This window comes from Branchiostoma floridae, chromosome 1, assembly GCF_000003815.2.
Source record: "Branchiostoma floridae strain S238N-H82 chromosome 1, Bfl_VNyyK, whole genome shotgun sequence".
Taxonomy (NCBI): domain Eukaryota; kingdom Metazoa; phylum Chordata; class Leptocardii; order Amphioxiformes; family Branchiostomatidae; genus Branchiostoma; species Branchiostoma floridae.
This window is the reverse complement of record NC_049979.1, coordinates 18,102,095-18,122,969: the sequence shown is the minus strand read 5'-3', so window position 1 is coordinate 18,122,969 and position 20,875 is coordinate 18,102,095. Positions and strand designations below refer to the sequence as shown.

Genomic DNA, 20,875 nt, shown 5'->3' with positions numbered 1-20,875 from the left:
CACAGTGGTGGTGTTGGCCATGTAATTAGCTTGTAATTCCATATTGTATTGTAACCAAAACATCCTCTTCCAATTTTTGTGTGTGTGCTTCTAGTAGTGTCCATTGTTTAAGATAAATTTATTTTCTGTACAAGAAGATTGATCATGGTCATGTCCATGGAATACTCTCTCCATCTTCCCATACTATGTTTTAGGTTAGTTGCATCTAAGATGATCTATACCAGTCACCATGTCTATCTTTCAGCAAGGAAGGGTTTCCACATATAAGCTTGTGTATTACCTAACAATATAATCGGATGAACTTGAATTTAAACCTGTCGACCTGTTTGTTGTAACATTCAACAATGACGTGCTATTTCATCTTGCTTTATATGTATTGTAGTATCCACAGATATTTAACATAATGTTTTTTTTAAATATAACGTTGATATTTAAGAAGTAATTGTTATATTGCTAACTTTTGAAATATTTTAGATGAGGTAGGTGACACAAGAATGTGACCATGGTGTAGCTCACAAATTCCTTAACCATAGCACTGTGTCGCAACAAGGAACTTTCATATCCTTAGTCGCAATGGTTCATCATCACTAGGCTAGCCACTGAACAGTAGAGTAGAGTTCTTCAGTTGGGTAGGAGTAGCACTCCAGTTGGAACCACTTCTCTTGACCTCCTACTTGATTCTTCAATCAGCTTACTGTCATGATAGCTCTGTGTGGACTGTCCAGTGATCTATAATAGGACTTTGGTCCTTACAAATCTTCGCAGGTTTGAAATTCCAGTGCCAAGCTTTCATATGTTACCTTTCTTCTTTTTTTTTCAGGAAAAGACAATAATACTGTTCAGCTCACAATCCTCGCATATCCGAAAATTGAAGTACAACAATAGCCTTTTATTCTATGGTATGCTTCTCTCTCACTGTCTTTAGAATCACCCGAACAATATGTTTGTCCTCTGGAATGAGAAAAATTGGGACAACACCTATTTTTATGGTTAACACGTGGCCTACATGCTGTCTGTGACATGCCTTGCATCCCTGTGTTGATTGAAAGTGAAAGAATAGAGGATGAGGTGTTGATGGCGATACCGTTACGTGAATGCTAAAGTATTGTACTGTCCCCGTACTTGTCTGTCTACACTTAACTAAACGTATGACTTTCAGAACTCAGTGTGACACTTTTGTCAGCTTGCTTCAAACTTTTACCAACTCTTTGTTGGGCTAAGTCTTGAATTCTGAAAGAAACGTTCTCAACAGCCCTTGCTCCTATAATAATAAATTTCCTGGTGATTGAAATGACATATTATTTCCTGTGACAAAAGGGTATTACATGTATACAATGCATGTGTTTGAACACTCATAATAGGTACACAACACACTTGAGATCTCTCTGTGGCTAGCTACAAAGGGAAGGCCATGCCCAGCCCAGTCAGAGCTATGTTGGAAGTATGTCCCTGTGACGTAGGTGTTGAACAGGTGTGCTGATGGATCTGCTGCTGCCGTGTCTTCTCCATTGACATCCTGTCATCACTACTTACGTCACAGTGTCTGGAGGGCAAGTTGTGGATCACCTGTGTTGCTAAGGGAACAATCTGAAGAGCCTGTGGTGGCTCTGATGTAAGGGTTAGCGAGGTTAGAATTGTCTAGGGCCAGGGTGATGTTAATGTTACATTTGTACATTTACATGAACATGGGAGTAAAACCATGTATTAAATGTCATGTCGTATTTCAGTGCCATGGGCAAGAAAGAATGATGGGAGAACAACTGTATATATTGGATTGGGTTATTTAATAAATTGGCTGACAGAAGCAAAGGAATTCAAATATAAATTTAAAGAGGATGCCATTGTAGTAAACAAGAAGGGAACTGTAGATGTTATATCAAAATGATTCTCTGGCAATTTGGCTTAACTCACATTATTCTCAGTTGCTCTGTGAAATAAATAACAAGTCACTGCACTAAAATAGCCAACATTAAGCCCGTTGCTGTGTATGGAATAGCAACTCCGTTCAACAAAGAGACACTTTCCATGTTGCATCTTCAGGTACATTAAATAGCCGTGCAATAGAGCCTCATCAAGGAAATGACATGGACACTGATTTGTTCTCATGGTGAAGCTTTATTCAGAACAAGTACTGTTTTGTTTTGTAAACTGAGTCCCTGACGTATTAACAAATAGGTGGGCAGATAACAATGCCAATAGCCTACTAAAGATAGATAAGAGCCTACTGGAACTGTGCTGTAAAAACACCTAGGACCCAGATGACTAGCCTCCGTAGCAGTCTCCGAACGGGGCTGCTTTTTGGGGGGGGGGGGGCAGTTAGCAACTTTCAACGTTCGCGGCCTGGAACCGGGGCAAAACTCCCTTCCACAGCAAACTCCCTTTCCCAGCATAAGAGAACCTAGCCAACGTTGAAAATCATGAACTGGTCCTCTGACAGACAAACTAGACCTTCGGGTATGACACACCAGTAGGGATACCAGTCAGTAACTGTAGTTGTGATGCCGGATCAAGAATTTGTGGTTTACATTAACCACACAGCGACCAGCACAGTGTTAGTCCAGCAGCTGACACAATTATCTGTCTCCGTGCCATCTCTCCCACTGTGGGATATGAACCTCCTTTGTATCACCTGTTTACCCCCTAGACAGCAGTGCCTCTTCTCCAGCAGCTGGTAAAACAAATGTCAGGTGCATGATACAGGTGGGTGGTGGGGTCTGACAGGGTTCCTTTGGCCTTTGTTCCTTGCCTGACTGAGGGAGTATGGCAACTGTGATGGGTCTCAGCTAGACATGTACCTTTTCTCATGTCTGTTTCACTCTACTGGTACATCAATGTGGACAATTGCAGTAGAGCTTGCAAAAGTTTACTCAGTGTTATTCTTGTTATTAGAGTCACCAATGTTCTTGATGCAGGAACCGGTATTTCTTTGTTTTCAGGTAAACAGTATGGTTCCTATTTTCCTGGTACGGTACCGCCCCCATCCAGTCACCCACTGACGTCAAAGAGTTTACTTTACTTGAATATAGCAGTGCAGTCGTGCATGCAGTCATGGGCTGTTGAGTTCACTGCCACAAATCCTTTTTTCTTAGAACAAGTGTTGGATACAGAGTATGTTTACATTTTCAGAAATACATGTATCCATATTCAATACTTGATAAAGTAGCAGCAGCTTATACTCTAAAATGGAAACAGATCTTGTGTTGCTACAGTGGTTTTGACGTGTCATATTTTTGTCAGTAATAAAAAATTCTTGTAATAAGTTTCGAAAATAAAGATTTATGTTATGATTTTACATATGCTTGAGATTATTTATGTGTGTGTGTGGCCCTACAAGAATAATACCATTTTTTCAACATAAGGTTCCGGTTCGGAGTTTTTTTTTAGGATTTGGGGCCGATTTGACTGTCTCTGGGAAAAGCACTAACGCTTCTCAAAACACCGTTTTTCGGATAATTCAATGTTTCCGATGGAAAAGGGTGTGTTGTCGCTGACCGACAGACTCATTTGACATTTTCTGTAGAAATGTTATTTTTGGTAAAAACCATCAAAAATATATGCTTTTCATAAAAAAATTGCTAATTTGGGGCCATATTTTACAGGCCGCTACACGGAAAAAATGAATTTTCCTGGGATAATGACTCATATGGCAATGAAGGTCAAGACTTCTTCTGTATACTGAGTAAAAAGGAAAAAAAGTTATCCGATACGTTTTCCGCAAGCTCCGATGGCGCTAAAACACCCAAAACGCACATAGAACGCATGATCTGGGTAATTAGGCGACGAAACGCTTTACCGCTATCGCGCGCACTAATACCAGGAAGTGTTCGCCGCACGATCAAATCTCCGACACCATAAAACGCTACGAACAACAAGCATTTGGAGAAGTATAAAAGATTATAGACTTTTAAAGCGATAGCCGAAAAATCTAGAGCTAAAACTATGGAGACAACCTCTGATTTGCGTCTTATTCTTAGGGACTATTTAGATATCTGGACACTTGAAATTCCGAACTGGAACCTTAAATCAAATCTGCACAGGCACACTAGCACCACCACAGAGACACCTGTCTCCTAGTAACTGTTGTTCCAGGTATTGTCCAGAACCCTGATTGTACTCTGTTGACGTCAGGGCACAGGTGTGAGAAGGAAATGACCAGATAGTATCTTCTAATGGCCTTGTTCCTGTTCCAGTCCATGGGCTATTCTGAACATGTTGATAAATTTGGCCTAGTTTGCTTTCCTGTTCTTCTTTTGTGCATTGATTTACTCACCTTTTCAGTCAGTGAAAGGGTGCTTGCTGTTGAATAAGGAAAAAAAATCACCAAACTCTAATCTCTGAGCCTGATATTATATGCATTGTTCATGTATGATATCTAATATATCAATGAAAAGTATTTTCAATTGGAACTATATTGTTTTATACAGACCGTCATGAAACTATATGTGTGACATGTGAAATGTAACATGCCAATCAGTTTGGGAAAGTTCATCTTTGAAGGAATTGTTCATTTCTGGTAAATATGTAACCTCTTATTACAAAGCCCAATGAATTAAGATGGACATATTTGTATACTTCTGCAAGCCTATAGGGTTTTACAAAATATTTTTTTGGCCAAACAGCCCCTTGATACATTCAGTGACAGTTAAAGGACTGTTGACATTCAGTGGTATTTAAACAATCAACAGAATACTCCTGAAGGCCACCAGCCTTTTGTTTTTGCAAGAATTTGCAGGGTTCCCAAACTTCCCATGAAAGCTCTTTGAATATGTTTATATAACACTAATCTTTAGATAATTACCAGTAGGTTTGCTGTTTGTTTTACTTAGATGAAGCACAATGAAATCTTGTTACAAGCTAGAAAACATTTATTCTTTGTCTAATAGGTAATTAATAGCTTCAATGCCTCACAGTTTGAGACAGACCACCTTCATTGATTATCAGGCATTGACAGTACAGTTAACTATCATAGGTTAACTTACAGTTCAACTAATAAATACATGAATTATTTCTCTGTTATACATTTCATGAGTTTTAAATCTGTTAACTGGAGGGGCCATTGGGGCCAATGTCCGACAAGGTTGCTAACAGTATTGTTATGATGTTATGCATGGCCAGGGTGTATGCACATGTTAGTTACTATATGTCAGAAAAGTTGTAAGGGAAAGATTGCATGATTATGTAATATTTTGAAAAATGATTGTGGTACTTGTACAACTACAAGTAAAATTTTGGTATACAGTGACATCAGATCAATAGACTACTGTAAATGCATTTAAGTTCGCAGGGACTTAATTTCGCGGTAGCCGGTAAAAGGACTTTTTGCGGTGGTTTTAAGTTCGCGGTAACACCGTAGACTGAAGTCAAATACCACAATAGAAAAAATGTTCGCGGCGGATTTAAGTTCGCGGTGAAGTGGTCACCGCGAAAACCGCGAACATTAATCCACCGCGAAAATTTCTGCATTTACAGTATTTAAATACTTAGGTTAAATTTCTATGTTCTCCCTTCTGATCTATAGACAAATCACATAGCTGACGACATTGCTGCTACTTTTCTTCAGAAAAAAGTCTTAGTTCTCTTTTTAGTAACAAAGACACTACATCAGCATATGACGCATGCAACTTCAATTGTCCCCCATTTACTGTATATTTTCTTGCTTGTAATCTCCTACCCTCCATTTAACGGTGTTTCCTTTGGTTCCCATAGTCTGTAATGAGCTTTGTTGGTTGATAATTGTCAGTTTCACGTGGTAGTCCAGACATAATGAGCATTGGCGGCTGGGAGTTCTTTGATGTTTTGTGTCCCTAATCTGTGATTATGTAGGAATAGACTGCCTTTTCCTCCCAACGTGTGTGTCCAAGGGGTTAGAAGGCTTTATGATAATTTGATGAACAAACATATGATAGAGAGGCAATACTGCATTTGATGACTGGCTGATTTTTCTCTAGTGTTGCTTCCATATAGTGACATTCATGTAGCACATTTGCACAAGCTTCCACCAACTGGTACATCCAAGTAATAGAATTATGTACCTTGTACTTTTCTAGACCTTGAAACAAAATGATGATGGAGTATTTTCACCTTTGTAGACCAGTTTGGTCAACTGCAAACTCATCAAGCCTTGAGTGGAAAGTTCTCTTGTCTCCAGGCTGCTTTCCACTGTTGAGGATACCTATCATTATCTAGCACTCTAGGCAAAAAACCCTCATTACCAAATGGTAGGGGGTAGCTTTCCCTTACATGTGCGTGTACATGTTCACGTAATGACAGGCTAGAGCAACTCATCTACTTGGTTGTCACAATGGTAATATTCTTTTCTTTTAATGGGTAAGTAAAAGGAGACTTCAGGAGGCTCTGGTACCAGTGATTGAAAAAGGAAATTTGCCACTTGAAAAATAGAAAAATAACAAAAGTGTAGGGTGTGGTTACCATGCTGGAGGAAGTCGTTAACTCTGTGGCTTTATCAGTAATGACAAGTTCAAAATCCTATCTTACAGAATTTCCCCTTTTGTATGATAATAAGCAACTGCAATATGTAGTAATTATGAAGATTGCACACTTGATAGGCCTAGTTTGACGCATGTCTGTGAAGGTGAAGGTCTGCTGTACTGTAGCATGGACTTCAATGTTGGCACTTGTACAGCTGCTTGTTGAAGCCACCACAGGGCTACTACCACAGGGCTTCACTGCACTGATGACTCAGCAGAACACATCTGTTATATGTTACAATTGTGGAAACATTTTTAAGAAGGAAATATCCTGCTCCATGTTCCATCAGTACCTCTGAATGAGAGGAAAACAATTGGATCCCCCAGCAGGAGTTGTGTCCTTCCTGCTTTCCTAGAAGTTGGATGTAACTGTTGCTGGTACATCCTTGGTGTTACTGGCCAGGTCCAAGCACCAGGTCATCAACCTCTTGTAGGCTGGTCATTCACCCCAGCCTCAGGCTAAGTTGACAGTATACTAGCCATGTGAAAAGTTTGACTGCTGGAGGTCACATGTACAACAAAAACAAAACAGAATAAGCACCTCTAGTAATGAATAGGTAACATCTGTAAGAGGAACAGAGGCAGCTTAAAAAAAAGTCAGTGGGAAATTTGACACATTTCCATAAAACTTTTCCCTGAAGCTTTTGATGAAACATCCAATAGTAATGGTCAGGTTCTCAGAAGAACACTGCAAAACTTCATGATCAGTGGCATTTGACAGTTGTCCTGCTTTGTTGCAGAAACAGGATTCATTGTTTTGTCGTATTGTATACAAAATTTACAAAGCAAGGTTGAATACACATGTATAGACTGGTACCATTAACTGAACTAAGGTCTTTTTTAACCTCCTTGCTGTAACAAGATGCACTTGCAACCAAACAAAAGTGTCAAGTAGTTTCAAGTTTTGCAGTAATTCTACTTGGAAAAAGTTAGATAGAAAGATATATCAGACATGTCAAGTTTAGTTTATGTATGGTCAAGCAGTAGCCCAGGATACCTTGGGTAACACACTCCTTTGGAGGCATTGGCGGGCAGAACATCAATCTTATCCAATTGTAAGATTTTAAGCCTGGGTACCATCCTGTGCAGTAACTGCTGACTCAACCTTTTTCGCTTACTAAGCCCTGGAGCCTGTTCATCAGGCTTTGTATCATCAAGCTGAGAGCAATTTCTGCACAGTACATTAATGAGCATGGCCTTGATGTCTACAGAAACATTGTTGTGAATGCTTCCATGCCCCAAAGAACATGTAAGGCAAATACCAGTCCCTCATGTCACCCTCTAAACTGTGCTTGTTCAGATCGGAGCACTCCAGCCCATTTGAAAGGTCTGTTTATGTTTGTGTATTAGGTACCGGGCACTCCAATGTACTTGGGAAAGGTCCTTGGCAGCTTTTAGTACACTGACCAATCAGCAGACTGTGATGTCATTAGCCTGGGCCTAGTACCTTCAATACAGTACTTTGTATTCCAGCCAGAGAATATGTACTGGTACTTTATAAATTTCTTTGGGCTATCTATGGACCACAAGACTCTTCTAATGTTACATTATATGGACTGAGCCTTACCTGAGGGACTGTATAATATACATACTGTAATATCACAGTATTTAGAAAATCATAAAGCTTTATATTTCATTTGGGTACTAATATTGTCTCCCAAGCTACAGTCAGGTGGTTATGCTGAAATTGCCACCTGCTGTCTCACTTCTGTATCAATTCATGGTCATCAAAATCCTTGTTATGTTACTGTTACAGAGCCTAAACCAGATGAGCCCAAGATTTATAGACAGATTGTGATGTTGAAATTAGCTCACATCTTTTTGTCATTTTCATTAGTTTTAATTGTTAAAGAACCTCATGTGAAAACTGAACAACAAACAGACGACTAGCCCACTCCGGCCCCTACAGTAACATGATCTGTAATACCTCTTGGTACCAGCGGGTGATGATGTCATCAGCTACCAGGAAGTACGTATAGAAAACAGGAGGTGAACTTCTTGGAACCTCCTGTTTGTGGGAGAAACTTTATACACCTTACATTAGGTGTGTCTATTCTGTGGGGTTAATGGGGACAGTGGAACTGGTCCAGGTTCTTGAACTTGTTTTCTACCATGACTTTCATGAAGTGCTGTTGTTATGTGGAGTCTTGGCTTAGCTGACTAAGGATGTATATGCAGACACAAGGGGGGGGCATGTTGGGCTGTTTCTGTTTAGTGAGACTGCCTTATATCTGTAAAGACATATCATATGGTATGCATCAGCTGAGTCTGACAATCTCACTGAGAAAGGTCATTTCCAGTCTCCATTGAAAGGATGTCCTATAGACAGAAATTAACTGCCCAGTTAACATTACATGCTTGGCAGTCTTTTTGTCTTTTAATATCAGAGGTAGATTTTAAAAAGGACAGTCAACACTGAAACAGCTCCAGTTCTTTCCTGCCATCCAAAGTCAATTCTGATGCCATTGATGTTTAGTACAACTTATATTTCAACTTGATTTTGCTTGAGGCAGCATTGCTGCAAGCTGTACATTATAATTAGTCTGTGATTATTCAATATACTTGCGCAGGATTCTTGCTGTGTTTTGATAGTGAGAGCTGTACAGTGCCATCTGGATACAGACCAATTTGGGATATCGTGTTTTCATGCCTCCCCCAAGTCTGCACAGGTGTAGGTTGGTGTGCCAAAATAGATGCTGACTAAAAGTAAAGGGAAGCATTTTTTAACTAACAGTGGCAGCTTGGCTCTTAGTTCATTGTCTACAGCACCAGAGAAGATTTCTACATGTATAAATAACAAAGCACCCGAATGTACTGAACTGCCTTTTCCCCCATTTCCCAGAATCTGGGAACTGCCATTTAAGAAACGAGTAGCATATTTGGAGTAGCCTTGCTATCAGACAGGTGGTTATCCAATTTTATCACACCCATACTGGGATGGTAGATCACATGTCTCTCAAATGAGGGCACTAAACTGTGTATACTAAAATGGAAGATATTTCCCATATATGGAGAATGATAAAGAACCCTGCCCAATTCTCCCAGGAACAGGTGGACAGCTGTTGTCAGCAAATCTTCTCTTCTGCAATCAGTGCTCCTGTTGCTGGAATCATTTTGTTTAAACAAGCAGGTTAAAAAATAGATTTTAAAGAAATACAGTAAACAATATTCTATTTGTACCATGGAAGGTAAGCTGTACCGGTAGTACACATTTGTAAAACATGAGGTAGGCCCCCTGCCTGGGTCTGTCATAGGGAACAGGAACAAGGACAGGGTTAGATCCGGCTGGGGGATGATGTCATCAGGAAATAGCACAGCCTTTATTTATAAACGTCCCAAGGTTTTATGCAAATCTACAGAGGTTATTTCAAGAGATAGTTTGTTTTCCCAGTGGTAAATTGATTTTAGTAAGCATCACACATGAAATTAAATGAATAAAATCATGCATTTAGGGAAAATGTAATCCAATACATTGATATTTGTAACATATGAGGGGGAAGTAATCTAGTCTTGGTGATTCCAGACATGATTACCAGTATGATATATTTGTTTATAGCAAAGGGAAATAAACATCTAACTATTCCTCATGTGGATATTTTGATACCCTTATTCCAAAAGGCCAATGATACAGAAATTTGTATTTTATTTTTCAACAGGACATTGACATGCAATCCTGAATAGATGTCAACAAAATGTACATTTCTCTAAAATAAGTCAAAGTTGTAGAATGTACATGTATAAAGAAATGTGGCAGTGATGGCATTTTTCTCTCCAAAATACTGCAATAGCTTTCAACAATCCAGAGAATATCCTGGCAACCCAACCAGTCTGTGATGAACTCCCCAGGCTCAGTTGGATCCCAAGTGATAATTTTATTAGGTTCCATTAACATGTGGCTGGCAATAGTAGAATGATGTCATCTCCCTGTAGGGAACTCCATTAACTTAATAGAGGGGTGAAATTCCCTCCCTGCCCTGTCTGTTCTCTAAGCTACTGCACAATTAGGGAGGAGCACTGATTTGTTATGTAAACACAGCAGTTCCAACATTGGAGAAATAACCTTTTTGCCTTTCCTGATATTTATATGTCGGCTACTACAAGGAAAACAGTTTAGATCTGATTCCAAAAGCATCTGTATCAGATGGTAAAGACATTTTCTAAGGTAAACATGATAACTTTTAGTAATCACTCCTTGAAAGCTAAAAGTAAGGAGATATTTGGGGCAATATTCTAACCTCCTTGTTTGAAACCATGGGACCACAAATCTTATAGTTTGTCCTATACACATGGAATAAAGAAATTTGTTCACTTGTAACTTTAAACATTTTCTTAGGTCCCAGTTGTCCCATAGAAAAGTTAACTCAGGGTCACAGGAAGGAATGTGAATCTTGGCATGGAACTTGGCATGGCAGTTCCAAATTGTGTTGCATGCCAGAAGGCATCAACCTTATACTGACCAATGAAATTACAGGATTCCAGAGGGAGGTGTGATAATGACAGTTGTGTTCAGACTGGCATGTGCTATTTTCAGACGCTCCTGTCTGCGATGAAGGTCTCCAACCCAAGGTTCACTAGGCCACTGAGTTTGGGATTGGAGAAGGTGTTAAATTTGCACAACGTGACTTCTCACATTATTGTGCAGCAGTACTAGTGGGCATGCTTACCATTCTTATCTTAAGTACACTGATACTTGTCCTATTTCATTGTTGCATTTTCATTGTACTGGTATCAAAAAGATACACAGTCAACAGTTTTACAATACACAGATAGATAAACAGTCAAAGTCCTGGCATCTAAAGCCTAGAATTTAATCTTCTTTCATAATGATGAAAAGTCTTTATGGTTCAGAATTCAATGCTTTCAAGGCATTTTCTTTATTGCACCCTTGTTTGGGCTGTTCGAATAGACAAGATAAAATATTTCTCTGTTTGATATTGAATTCTATACTATAGTCTTTATCTGACTGGCCTTCTATTGTACTGTAGATTGCAGCAAGTTCAGGACAACTTCTGCATATGTAACATACTGTAAGCATGCACAGGGCAATCAGTCCAACAATCATCATTTGTTGGGGTGTATACATAACAGTGTCAATCTCTAGAGGTACTGATTTACTCTGGGACTGTCTTAAGCAAACAGAAGGTGAGCGAAACAAAGGCCCTTGTGGTACAAGCAAGCTTATGTTATAATCATTGCCTCATCAGATACCTATGCTATGCCAAAGCCAAAAGTATGGTGCTACAAACTTTGTCACACAAAATCAAAGTAACTATTGAAAAGGAAAAGTGCTACTCTACCAGAACTCTTTCCTTTGTTGTACAATTTGCATAATCAATAAACAGAACAGAGTACAGTGTTCACTTCAAGCTGGCATGCCGCTCACTTTTAGATTTTCTGCTAATCTTTGATATGTAAATGTTATTTTGTCACAGTGAAACATACTTCAAACTTCCCTGTGTTTCAGAGTATTAAGAAATACTGGACATGTTTCTGAAAAGAGCCATATTTAAGTAAAACCATATCACAAATATGTGGATTTTATCTTTGTTCAAAATCTGTTGACATTTTTGGAAGGAACTACCTGTTATACAAGCAGTCACTCTCCAACTGTTCTCAGTCCTTGACAAAGATACAGAGTTCACAGGAAAGGTATGAATAGCAGCTTGATTTTGTCTGGAGACAGTTTGATTTTTGCACTTTGGCACACTTCAATCCCACATCAGTCAAACTGACAATCACCTCTGAAGTTCTGAAGTCTTTCATCTAGAAATCTCACACTCTTAATCAAATAATTTTCCCAAAGAGGTTTTGTATGAGCCATGATGAAAGGTTCATGACCAACAGATCTCACAGGCACAGCCCTCTAGCAAATGTTGACTTTTCACACTTGGGCTAACCAGCTTTGGACACCCAAAGCTTGACGTATTTACTTATGTTGGCGGCACAGATCAAAGGGTCTGGTGTTTGCTCTTCAAGTCTAATTGGACAATCAGCAGCTCTTGTCATATTTGGCACCAATCTTTACTCGGCGCCAGACGGCAAATATATGCCTGGTACATGCTTAGATTTGCCGTGCTCAGCTAGTCTGGATTCTTCACGCAGGGTTGCAGGATGGCTTCTTGTGGAGGTTCCTGAAGTGACTGATGAACTTTGAGTTCCTTACCCAGGAGTGGCTGTCTGAAACTTCTTTCGGGGGGTTCTGAAGTATGCAGTGGTTCTGCCAATGACCTAATGTTGGGGGGTATTAAAGTCGTTCAGCCAACAAGTATTGTAAATCACTAAATGTTACAACACCAAGCAGTACTGGGCAATATGTCACTCTTTGAAATATTGCTTTACTTTCAAGTATGTATTCACCAGACTACTCAATGGTAATAGAAGAAGTTAGTCTGAGTTTTTTTTTTCTACATATCTGGACTATAGTACTTACATGATAAGGATCTTTTTTTATAATTTCGTAGGCTGGCATTGTGAAGAACTTGTGGTTTATTTTTTTGTTAAGTTGTGGCACATACATGTAGCTCTAATTATTTGTACCTTCAATAATGATTATTAAATGTACATTCTAATTTGTACAGAATACATACATATTTTAATTCACAAATGGCTTGTACACAATTTATATATGTTGTGACAATGTATACATGTCATTTCATGGAGACCTCAACAGTTTATTCTTGCAGGCAATTTGTATTTGTTTATGTGATTGAAAGTGTCGAGTCAGCTATATTGGAGCAATGATGAATCATATGATCAATTGCTCTTTGGTTCTTACTGAACTTGCTTGAAAAGTTATCAAATTAATAGTGTTATGTTGACTTACTTGTATCAGGGATATTGCTTCATAACTTCAAACTTGTTTTCTGGGTGAAAATGTTGCTTGTGGTAGGTTGTGGCATGTAGTTATTGTGGAATTAGGTATTGTGGTATGTAGGCATGGCACCTTTCTCCTGAGGGCAAACCTGCTGTGTTACACAGTGCTGTTCTGTCAATCACAGAGCAGAAGTACAGGGTTTGTTCACAGAGTGTGACACTTGTTTTCCCTCACTTCTCTCCCCAGGCACTTTGTGCAGCAGTTCGTAATTTGTTCTGACACACGAGAACCCCAGTTGACACTGTAGGATTCTCAGAAGTTCTCTGCCTGCCTGGCAAAGTTGAGTACAGAAATCACAGCTGTTATGTGACAGGTGTTACACCATTTTGTACATTTCAAATTATTCTGTTAATTTTGATACCTGTAGGTTAACTCAGTCTCAAACCAAATTTCAGTTTTGTATATCAAGGGTTATATAATAGCTTGATACTGGGACAATTAAATAGCAGGTAAATATATTTCTGCTCTCTATATGCTCCAAAGAGAATTCTGTTTTCTCTCTATTTCACAGACAAGACATATCACACAATCAGAGTAGTAACTCTGCTATGCTATAGGGACAGTTAAATTGCAGGTAAAGATATTGATTCTGTGCTGTTCGAACAGCCAAACAGAAATGTACAAGTGATGTTGCGAGGCACATTGATATAAGATGTTGCTCTGTAACTTGTCAAACGTATCAAATGATGATGCAAAATATTTGCCTCAACAGGATGCAAGCATGAACCTCCTGGTTCTATTAAGAAGTGTTTTATCAGACCATACTGTTTTGCACATGTGGCTGCCTGGCACCTCCCATGACCTTCTCTAACACTCTTTACTTATAGCCTATCAATGTCGCAACCGGAATTGTTGGCATGTAACGCAATGATAAGAAGTGTATATATAGGGTCAGGTTAGGTTATGCACACCTCCTGATCACGTTTACTTCTTTTTTTTCAAAGCAATTATATATTCTCTATTACTGGCTTTTAACTTAGCTAAGTTTTCAAATTGAAAGAGATAGTACATTTGATGAGCAAACTGATTATGCAAGATATTCACATTCAAAGGAAATTGTTTTGGTAGACCTGGGGAAAACATATACCATCCTTGCTCTGAAATTACCTTTTGATTAGATCATGCTAAATGGACTGAAATACTAATGGACAGATTCCTGAAAGGTGTCTAAAGACAACCATTGCACAATGATACACATTTATTACAACATGAGTATTGATTGACTTTAGTTTGCTCAATGATTAAGTAGGTTGAACTTTAGTCTAGAACCTTAACATGAAAAGTCCTTTTGCCTAACAATTATGTTCATTATACTGATTTTTCAATTTATTAGTCTGTAAATGTACCGTACAGTATGTACTGTACTATATAGCACTGTGAATAGCCTGTGTTGCATATGTTTGGGGCTTTAATGTTATAGAATGCAGTTCCCATACATTTCATGTTTTTCCTGTGTCAGAGTTTTCTGGACTTAGTGTTTCATCGCCATCAACCAGTATCAGCCATTTGATATGGCTCCTCAACAACTGCTGAGCTACATTGATGACTCATTGTTGACTGAGAGGAGATGATGGGCTGGAGAGAGATGGCTTGTCTTCCCAGTCCACCAGACATGCTACCTTATGTGCATGCAATGACCTAATCCTGCCATATCTGCCAAACCCTCCATAACTGGAAAATGGGAACACATACAGTCTGTTACCTTTTCAAACAATTTGGACATGTACCTTATTGGATTCTTCCTTATCTCCTGCAGGATTAACCTACTCACCAGGGCCACAACCTTTAACCTGAATTGCTGACCTGTCTAGCAATCATGCATTCATTACAATGTCATTTAATGCCAGCCACACTTTTTTTGTCTCCAGCCTTTCTTTCTTATCTTTTTTCTTCCATACCAAAGTTAATTGAATGCTTCTCAAGTTTTTTTCTAAGAGAGCAAGAGGAAGGAACCTGAAGGTTCCCATGTTGACTTCCTCAGCATGTGTAGTACAGAAAAGTGACACATATATCATCAGTGCATAAGCATTCATCAAGGCTATTGGGTAATACTTTGTACGTGTGTATGCTAAAAAGTAGGTCTTGTGTGTCTGTGAATCATTGAGATCTCAATTTTGTTTCCGTAGGCAGTAAAATCAAAGACAAATTGTTGCAATAAAGGCTACTTGGCTTTTTAAAGACATGTAATTCTTAGTCATAATGTCATATGTTTCTGGAGTTTCCACTATTTTGTCATTTAAAACAAATTCAAAGTAGCAGAGTTGACAAACAGCATATGAGGTCACTATGCCTTGGAGGGCTGTGAACTTAGCCACAGGTAAAAGTAGGTTAAGGGTAGTGGGTGCAGCGCCTTAAGAAGATTATATGGTGCTGGTGATTGAATGTGGTCTGTTTTCATTGTTTCCCACACAAATTTTAGCCCTTTAACTTCTACACAACAGCTCGCCACGAACATCTGGACTGCTAAATGCAGCCCAAGGCCAACACCAAATTGGTCCTGTTCCAAAACAGAAATATGGAGGGAGGGGCATTGAACTGTCATCTGACTGCTTGAACTCCTTTTTAGATATCATCCAAGCACCATGACCGTCTTTAAATTTCATCGGAGCACCTTGACTATCTTTAGGTATCTTCAGAGTACTTTCACCCATTTTAAGTTTCATCTGAGCACCTTGATCCACTTACAACATGAACATAACTTACCTTTCAAAGTTTGCAAGGATGCCAAACATGAACATAAAGGTAGGTAATGAACAAGTGTGAAATATGTTGCGACTAAGAAAATTATGTTTGCGGGGGCACGAAGGGAAAACTTTTGTTTTTCAAAGGTAATTCTTCAAAGGTAATTATACAATAGAAAGTACATATTTGCTTATACAGTATTGTGGCATTTTCTCCAAGCTGATGTAAGGATTTAGCCCAGTCTCTGTTTATATGTGTTTTTGCAACTCTAATACTAGTAGCAGTGTACAGTGGAGTTTTTTTAGATTCTTTGCCTCCTCTCTATGACATTGAAATCAGGTAATTGTTAGAAAGTACAACTGAATTTGTTACCACAAGCTGTTAGGCATTTGTGGGATACACCATCACCCAACTACCCAAAGGTCTCTTCAAACACAATGCAAATAGGCAGACAGTCAGATCTATTTCCATAAGTTGATTTTTAATATATTTGCCAAGGCCTAAGATGAGGGTCTGCATGGGGGGTCCTGACAACGATTTACGCTAAATTCGGGATAGCTGACGACACTTTACGCTTCTTCCCACTACAAATTACGTAAAATAAAATAGCTTCCCTATGAATTGCGAGAAATTAAAAAGGTCTGCCTACGCCTTATGGAAAACAGCATGCAGACCCTCTAAGATAATGGATGACAGTGATGATATCCAGAAGGCATTCATTTGCCATGGGTTAAAGGGCTCCACCCTATTTTCATCAAGTGCTACTGCCAGCTGTCACATGGCATGATCTGGGATGAGAAAGATGAATTAGTCCCAGTTACACTGTATGAAACATTACTTGATGTGCACTGATAGCCAACAGGCATTCCATGTTGCATACATGTACCTAGCTTTTAAAAGAAAAGAAGTCATATGTAGCTATCAATTTGTACTCATAAATCATGGTTACTACTTAGATCTATTAGAGATCTAACTATTTGCAGGAGTTCGACTTTTTTGGAGTTAGATTTGTGACTGGGATACTGGAAATGCAAGTTTGAGGGGATCTAATTTTGCGGTAGCAGAAAAATGGAGTATTCCCAGTGATTCAGTGAGTTTGCGGTAGCACCATATACTGTAGTGACATACTGTAAAGGAAAAATGTGCTGCGGCCACGGCAAAAATCACGAACATAAAACCACTACAAACATTTCTGCATTTACAGTATTTGCAGACATCAGGTCTAATGAATATGGATTATCACAGCAACTTAAGCTCTTAATGGCTTTTAGTTCTTTCCTTAAGGGGTTTTCTCACTGAAGCTGTGGTGCGTTGGCATTGTTGGTGCAGCTTGTGATTTAACAGAATGCTTTAAGTTGAGTTTAACACAGATTCAATGTAAAATGCAGCAATGCTGCCAACATACTGCAGTCCAGTGTGATACCCCCTTAACTTAAAAGTTTGATTCTTTCATCTTAGATCATAATGTGGATGGAATGTCAATGACTTTGAAATGTACGTTTGATTTGGGGCATTGTGCAACCACAGGTCTATATGGAAGGAATGGAAAATTGCCAGCTTAAACTTCATGGTCAGGTAATGTTGCATGTTTGCCAGATCATGTTACTTAACCTTTGAAACTAACAATTTGGTGACCGCTCTATGTTCCGAAATCTCTATGTTCCGAAATCTCTATGTTCCGAAATCTCTATGTTCCGAAATCTCTATGTTCCGAAATCTCTATGTTCCGAAATCTCTATGTTCCGAAATGTCTATATAAATGGTTCCTGCAGCCTGTGATATATCATATTCCGATATACTACTTGTATGCAGGCGGCGGTCGAAGTGAGCGATCGTTGGGGAGGAACAGGCTAGCTCCGGCCTGGCCGTCACGGCGATTAACTCGCCGGGAGAAACTGCCTACAAGTATCTAACACGGAACTTGGCAGCGTTTCATATTCTTAGATCAAATATCTTTGCCTTTTATTCTCATTTTCTACAATTTGGGTGGACGAACTCCGACTAGATCGTAGTGTCAGACGAATTTTCGTCAAACCTAGGCCATTTAGTGACCTGTAATGACCGCACCACCTTGCACCACCTTGATAGCATCGTATCGAAAATTTTTGACGAAGAATTCATCAAAAATATATATTGATAACAAGTTTCATAAACCATAAATACATATAATAATGTATGCATACAAAGTAAACATTATTTTGAAATATACATGCGATTATCCGCATTATACACGAGACCAGAAAAATTGCGGTTAGAAAATTGTGCGTGTTTAGAAATGAAGAAAATTTTCCGCTGAAATTTTCCGCTCAGATAAACAGTTCAAAACCTCTCCATTGGCAAAAGAGGGGAGTATTAGAAGAAGGTACATGATAAAACCAGAATTTGAATGTTTTCAGCACGGGGGACCACGCACGTGCACGCGACCGTCGGAATCGGGTCGGCGTTCAGGAAGAGTATCGGAACCTTAGTTTGTGGGCATGAGTAGTGCAAGTTACTATAGACTTAAATACCATCCACGTTATATGTCCATGATTATATATTTCGGAACATAGAGATTTCGGAACATAGAGATTTCGGAATATAGACATGTAACCACATACTGACACTGATGAGTACTTAGTAATATGTGTTACTCAAACTCACATTTGCAGAGTCGGATAACAGTGATATGCATCCTGAAAAAAAGTGATGGGAAGAGTGAATGTCCTGGAGCCTGCTAGAACCCCTTTTTGGATAGACAGGAAAATGGATAAGGATGACATCTTGGGGCAAGGTGACTGGTTGACCTTAAAAGGAAGGTATGGCTCCTGCTGACTGATAGCATCAATTCCTCCCCAGACAATCTCCCCACATCTCATCTAGTACTGTAGGATTAATGAAATGGGATCATACCAACTGCACAATAAACAGCAGATTCAATCATGGCTGCTATTAGTTTATTGTCTCAGTACCTATTAGTCCACAGGGTAAGCTAGGGTCCCTCCAGAAAAGGATGGAAAGTAAGTGGGGAAATTCAACATCAGGGATATGTGCTGTCTGCATGTCAACATGCTTTACTTTTATCATGAGTGTATGTACACCATGAATTAGTTACACCTCCCATGGAGGCTTTTGCACCCCCATGCCTGTATCATACTATACTCAGAGGTATTGCTTTATTTCTGCCCTAGTTCCTCTTCTCTGGTACAGCTATAATTAACAATTCCAGGAATTGAAATTTTAATCATTACCCTAATCCAAGCTGCTGCATGTCTATGGCCTCAATTTACTTCTAACTCACATATTGATTCCTCGAAAGTGTCGGAGAGAACTAATTGTCACATTATGAACTACATAGCGTTTCCACCTGCATGATTCCTCTGCAGTATTTTTGACCTATATAGGCCTTCACAATTGTACTGAAAGGACTAAGGACACTGACACTGACACTACCTGGCTGGAGTGATCTCTTTTAATTACCATTTTTACGCTTACACATTTCAATATGAACATTGATGTCAGCTAACATTGACATATGAGTAGAATTACATGATACGGACTGTAAAAGTGCAAAAAAATCTCTACCATATTAGGCTACAGTTGATTGAACCAAGCAGTGTTGTATGTTAGCTAGGTTGATAAAAGAAAGAATACCAAAATTCAAGCCATTTGTGCTTGCTGATGGGAGTACATTCCATTAGCTGAATTTCCTTTTTGATGTGTATGGTGCTTTCTTTGATGTGCCTTTAGATGTGCAGATGAGAATGTAGGAGTGTTTGTGGGGAATTATATCCATACTCCATCTCAGTCATCCCTCCATCTGAACCTCATTACCAACATTTTTGTGATAGACATGATAAAGGTTGACTTCCATTCTGCACCTGTTTCCTATTGCTCTGGAGACTACAGAGGAGGTGTCCTGCATTGTTAGGGGCTGTGTTCTGGGAGTGACTCATCTTTGTGCGTCTGATGATGAACTGATGATAAAAACTACAAAAAAAGTTTCAAAATGTGAAAGGTCAAAATAATGACCTGAAGGTAACATTGTAGCCTTAAGACCAAGAAAAACTTATGAAACATTGGTCATGTACTCCCATAATAAAGATCCACTGGTTCACCCCAGCAAGATTTCCTTTTTGTCTAGAGAATGAGCAGGATGGAATTTTCAGATGGAATTTTCTTGAGGACAGGAATCAAGAACAGAAGTATAAAATGAGGCATATCTATCAAGCCTACATCATCCTCATTCCCTGGGAATATGTGGATACTAGCATTACACTCATACTATTCTATAATGTCTGTTCCCCACTATCATGACTATGAGTGGGGTAAATGCATCGAAATCTTGAGCAGGGTGTTGCACAACTTTGCTGTAGTTCAAAGGCAATGTTTTCAGAGCAGTGTCCAAATTGTAGAATCTATTACCAAATTGTTACATGACAAATCTGCCTCATAAAAGCTGAAATGATGGTTGAAATACTATAGCCTGCTTGCCTTACAGATGGCTCATCCCTTATCTTAGTGGGATGTCTGTGATATGTTAGGTGTCCTGTCTGGTCTTGAAGGGACTGAGCACCCCTACCCCTTACAGGTGATTTATGGGACCTCCCACGCCCCACAAGTCCTGGTAAATGGCAGACATGTCTATCATTACACTAACTTTGTAAGAATGTAAGAAGAAATCTGAGAGTGAGAGGTATTCAAGTTTAGAATATTAATTGGTGAGATGAACGGATGTAACATAATTGATATGAATGAATTGGATTGGATTGGATTGCTTGCTGTCTGGTTCTTTTTGACAGCAAAGACAAGGTACATTTTTCTTGTGTACTTGAAGATGGATAAACAGAGC

The 20,875-nt window shown here is 39.1% G+C and overlaps 1 protein-coding gene across 6 annotated transcripts in view; it reads left to right on the top strand.

Annotated features, from left to right (window-relative positions):
* The window catches only part of LOC118409272, a 38,072-nt gene that overhangs the window by 6,340 nt on the left and 10,857 nt on the right, over positions 1-20,875 (top strand). For 3 of the 6 annotated variants that reach the window (XR_004830421.1, XM_035810169.1, XM_035810177.1), the window contains exon 1: positions 18,700-18,842. The exons of the other annotated variants lie outside the window; for them this stretch is intronic. Coding sequence is in view for 2 of the 3 variants with exons in the window: in XM_035810169.1 (XP_035666062.1) it covers positions 18,733-18,842 (110 nt within the window). In the remaining variant the exon portion in view is untranslated. Of the gene's footprint in view, positions 1-18,699; positions 18,843-20,875 lie in introns of those variants that run through there. 6 annotated transcript variants of the gene reach the window in all.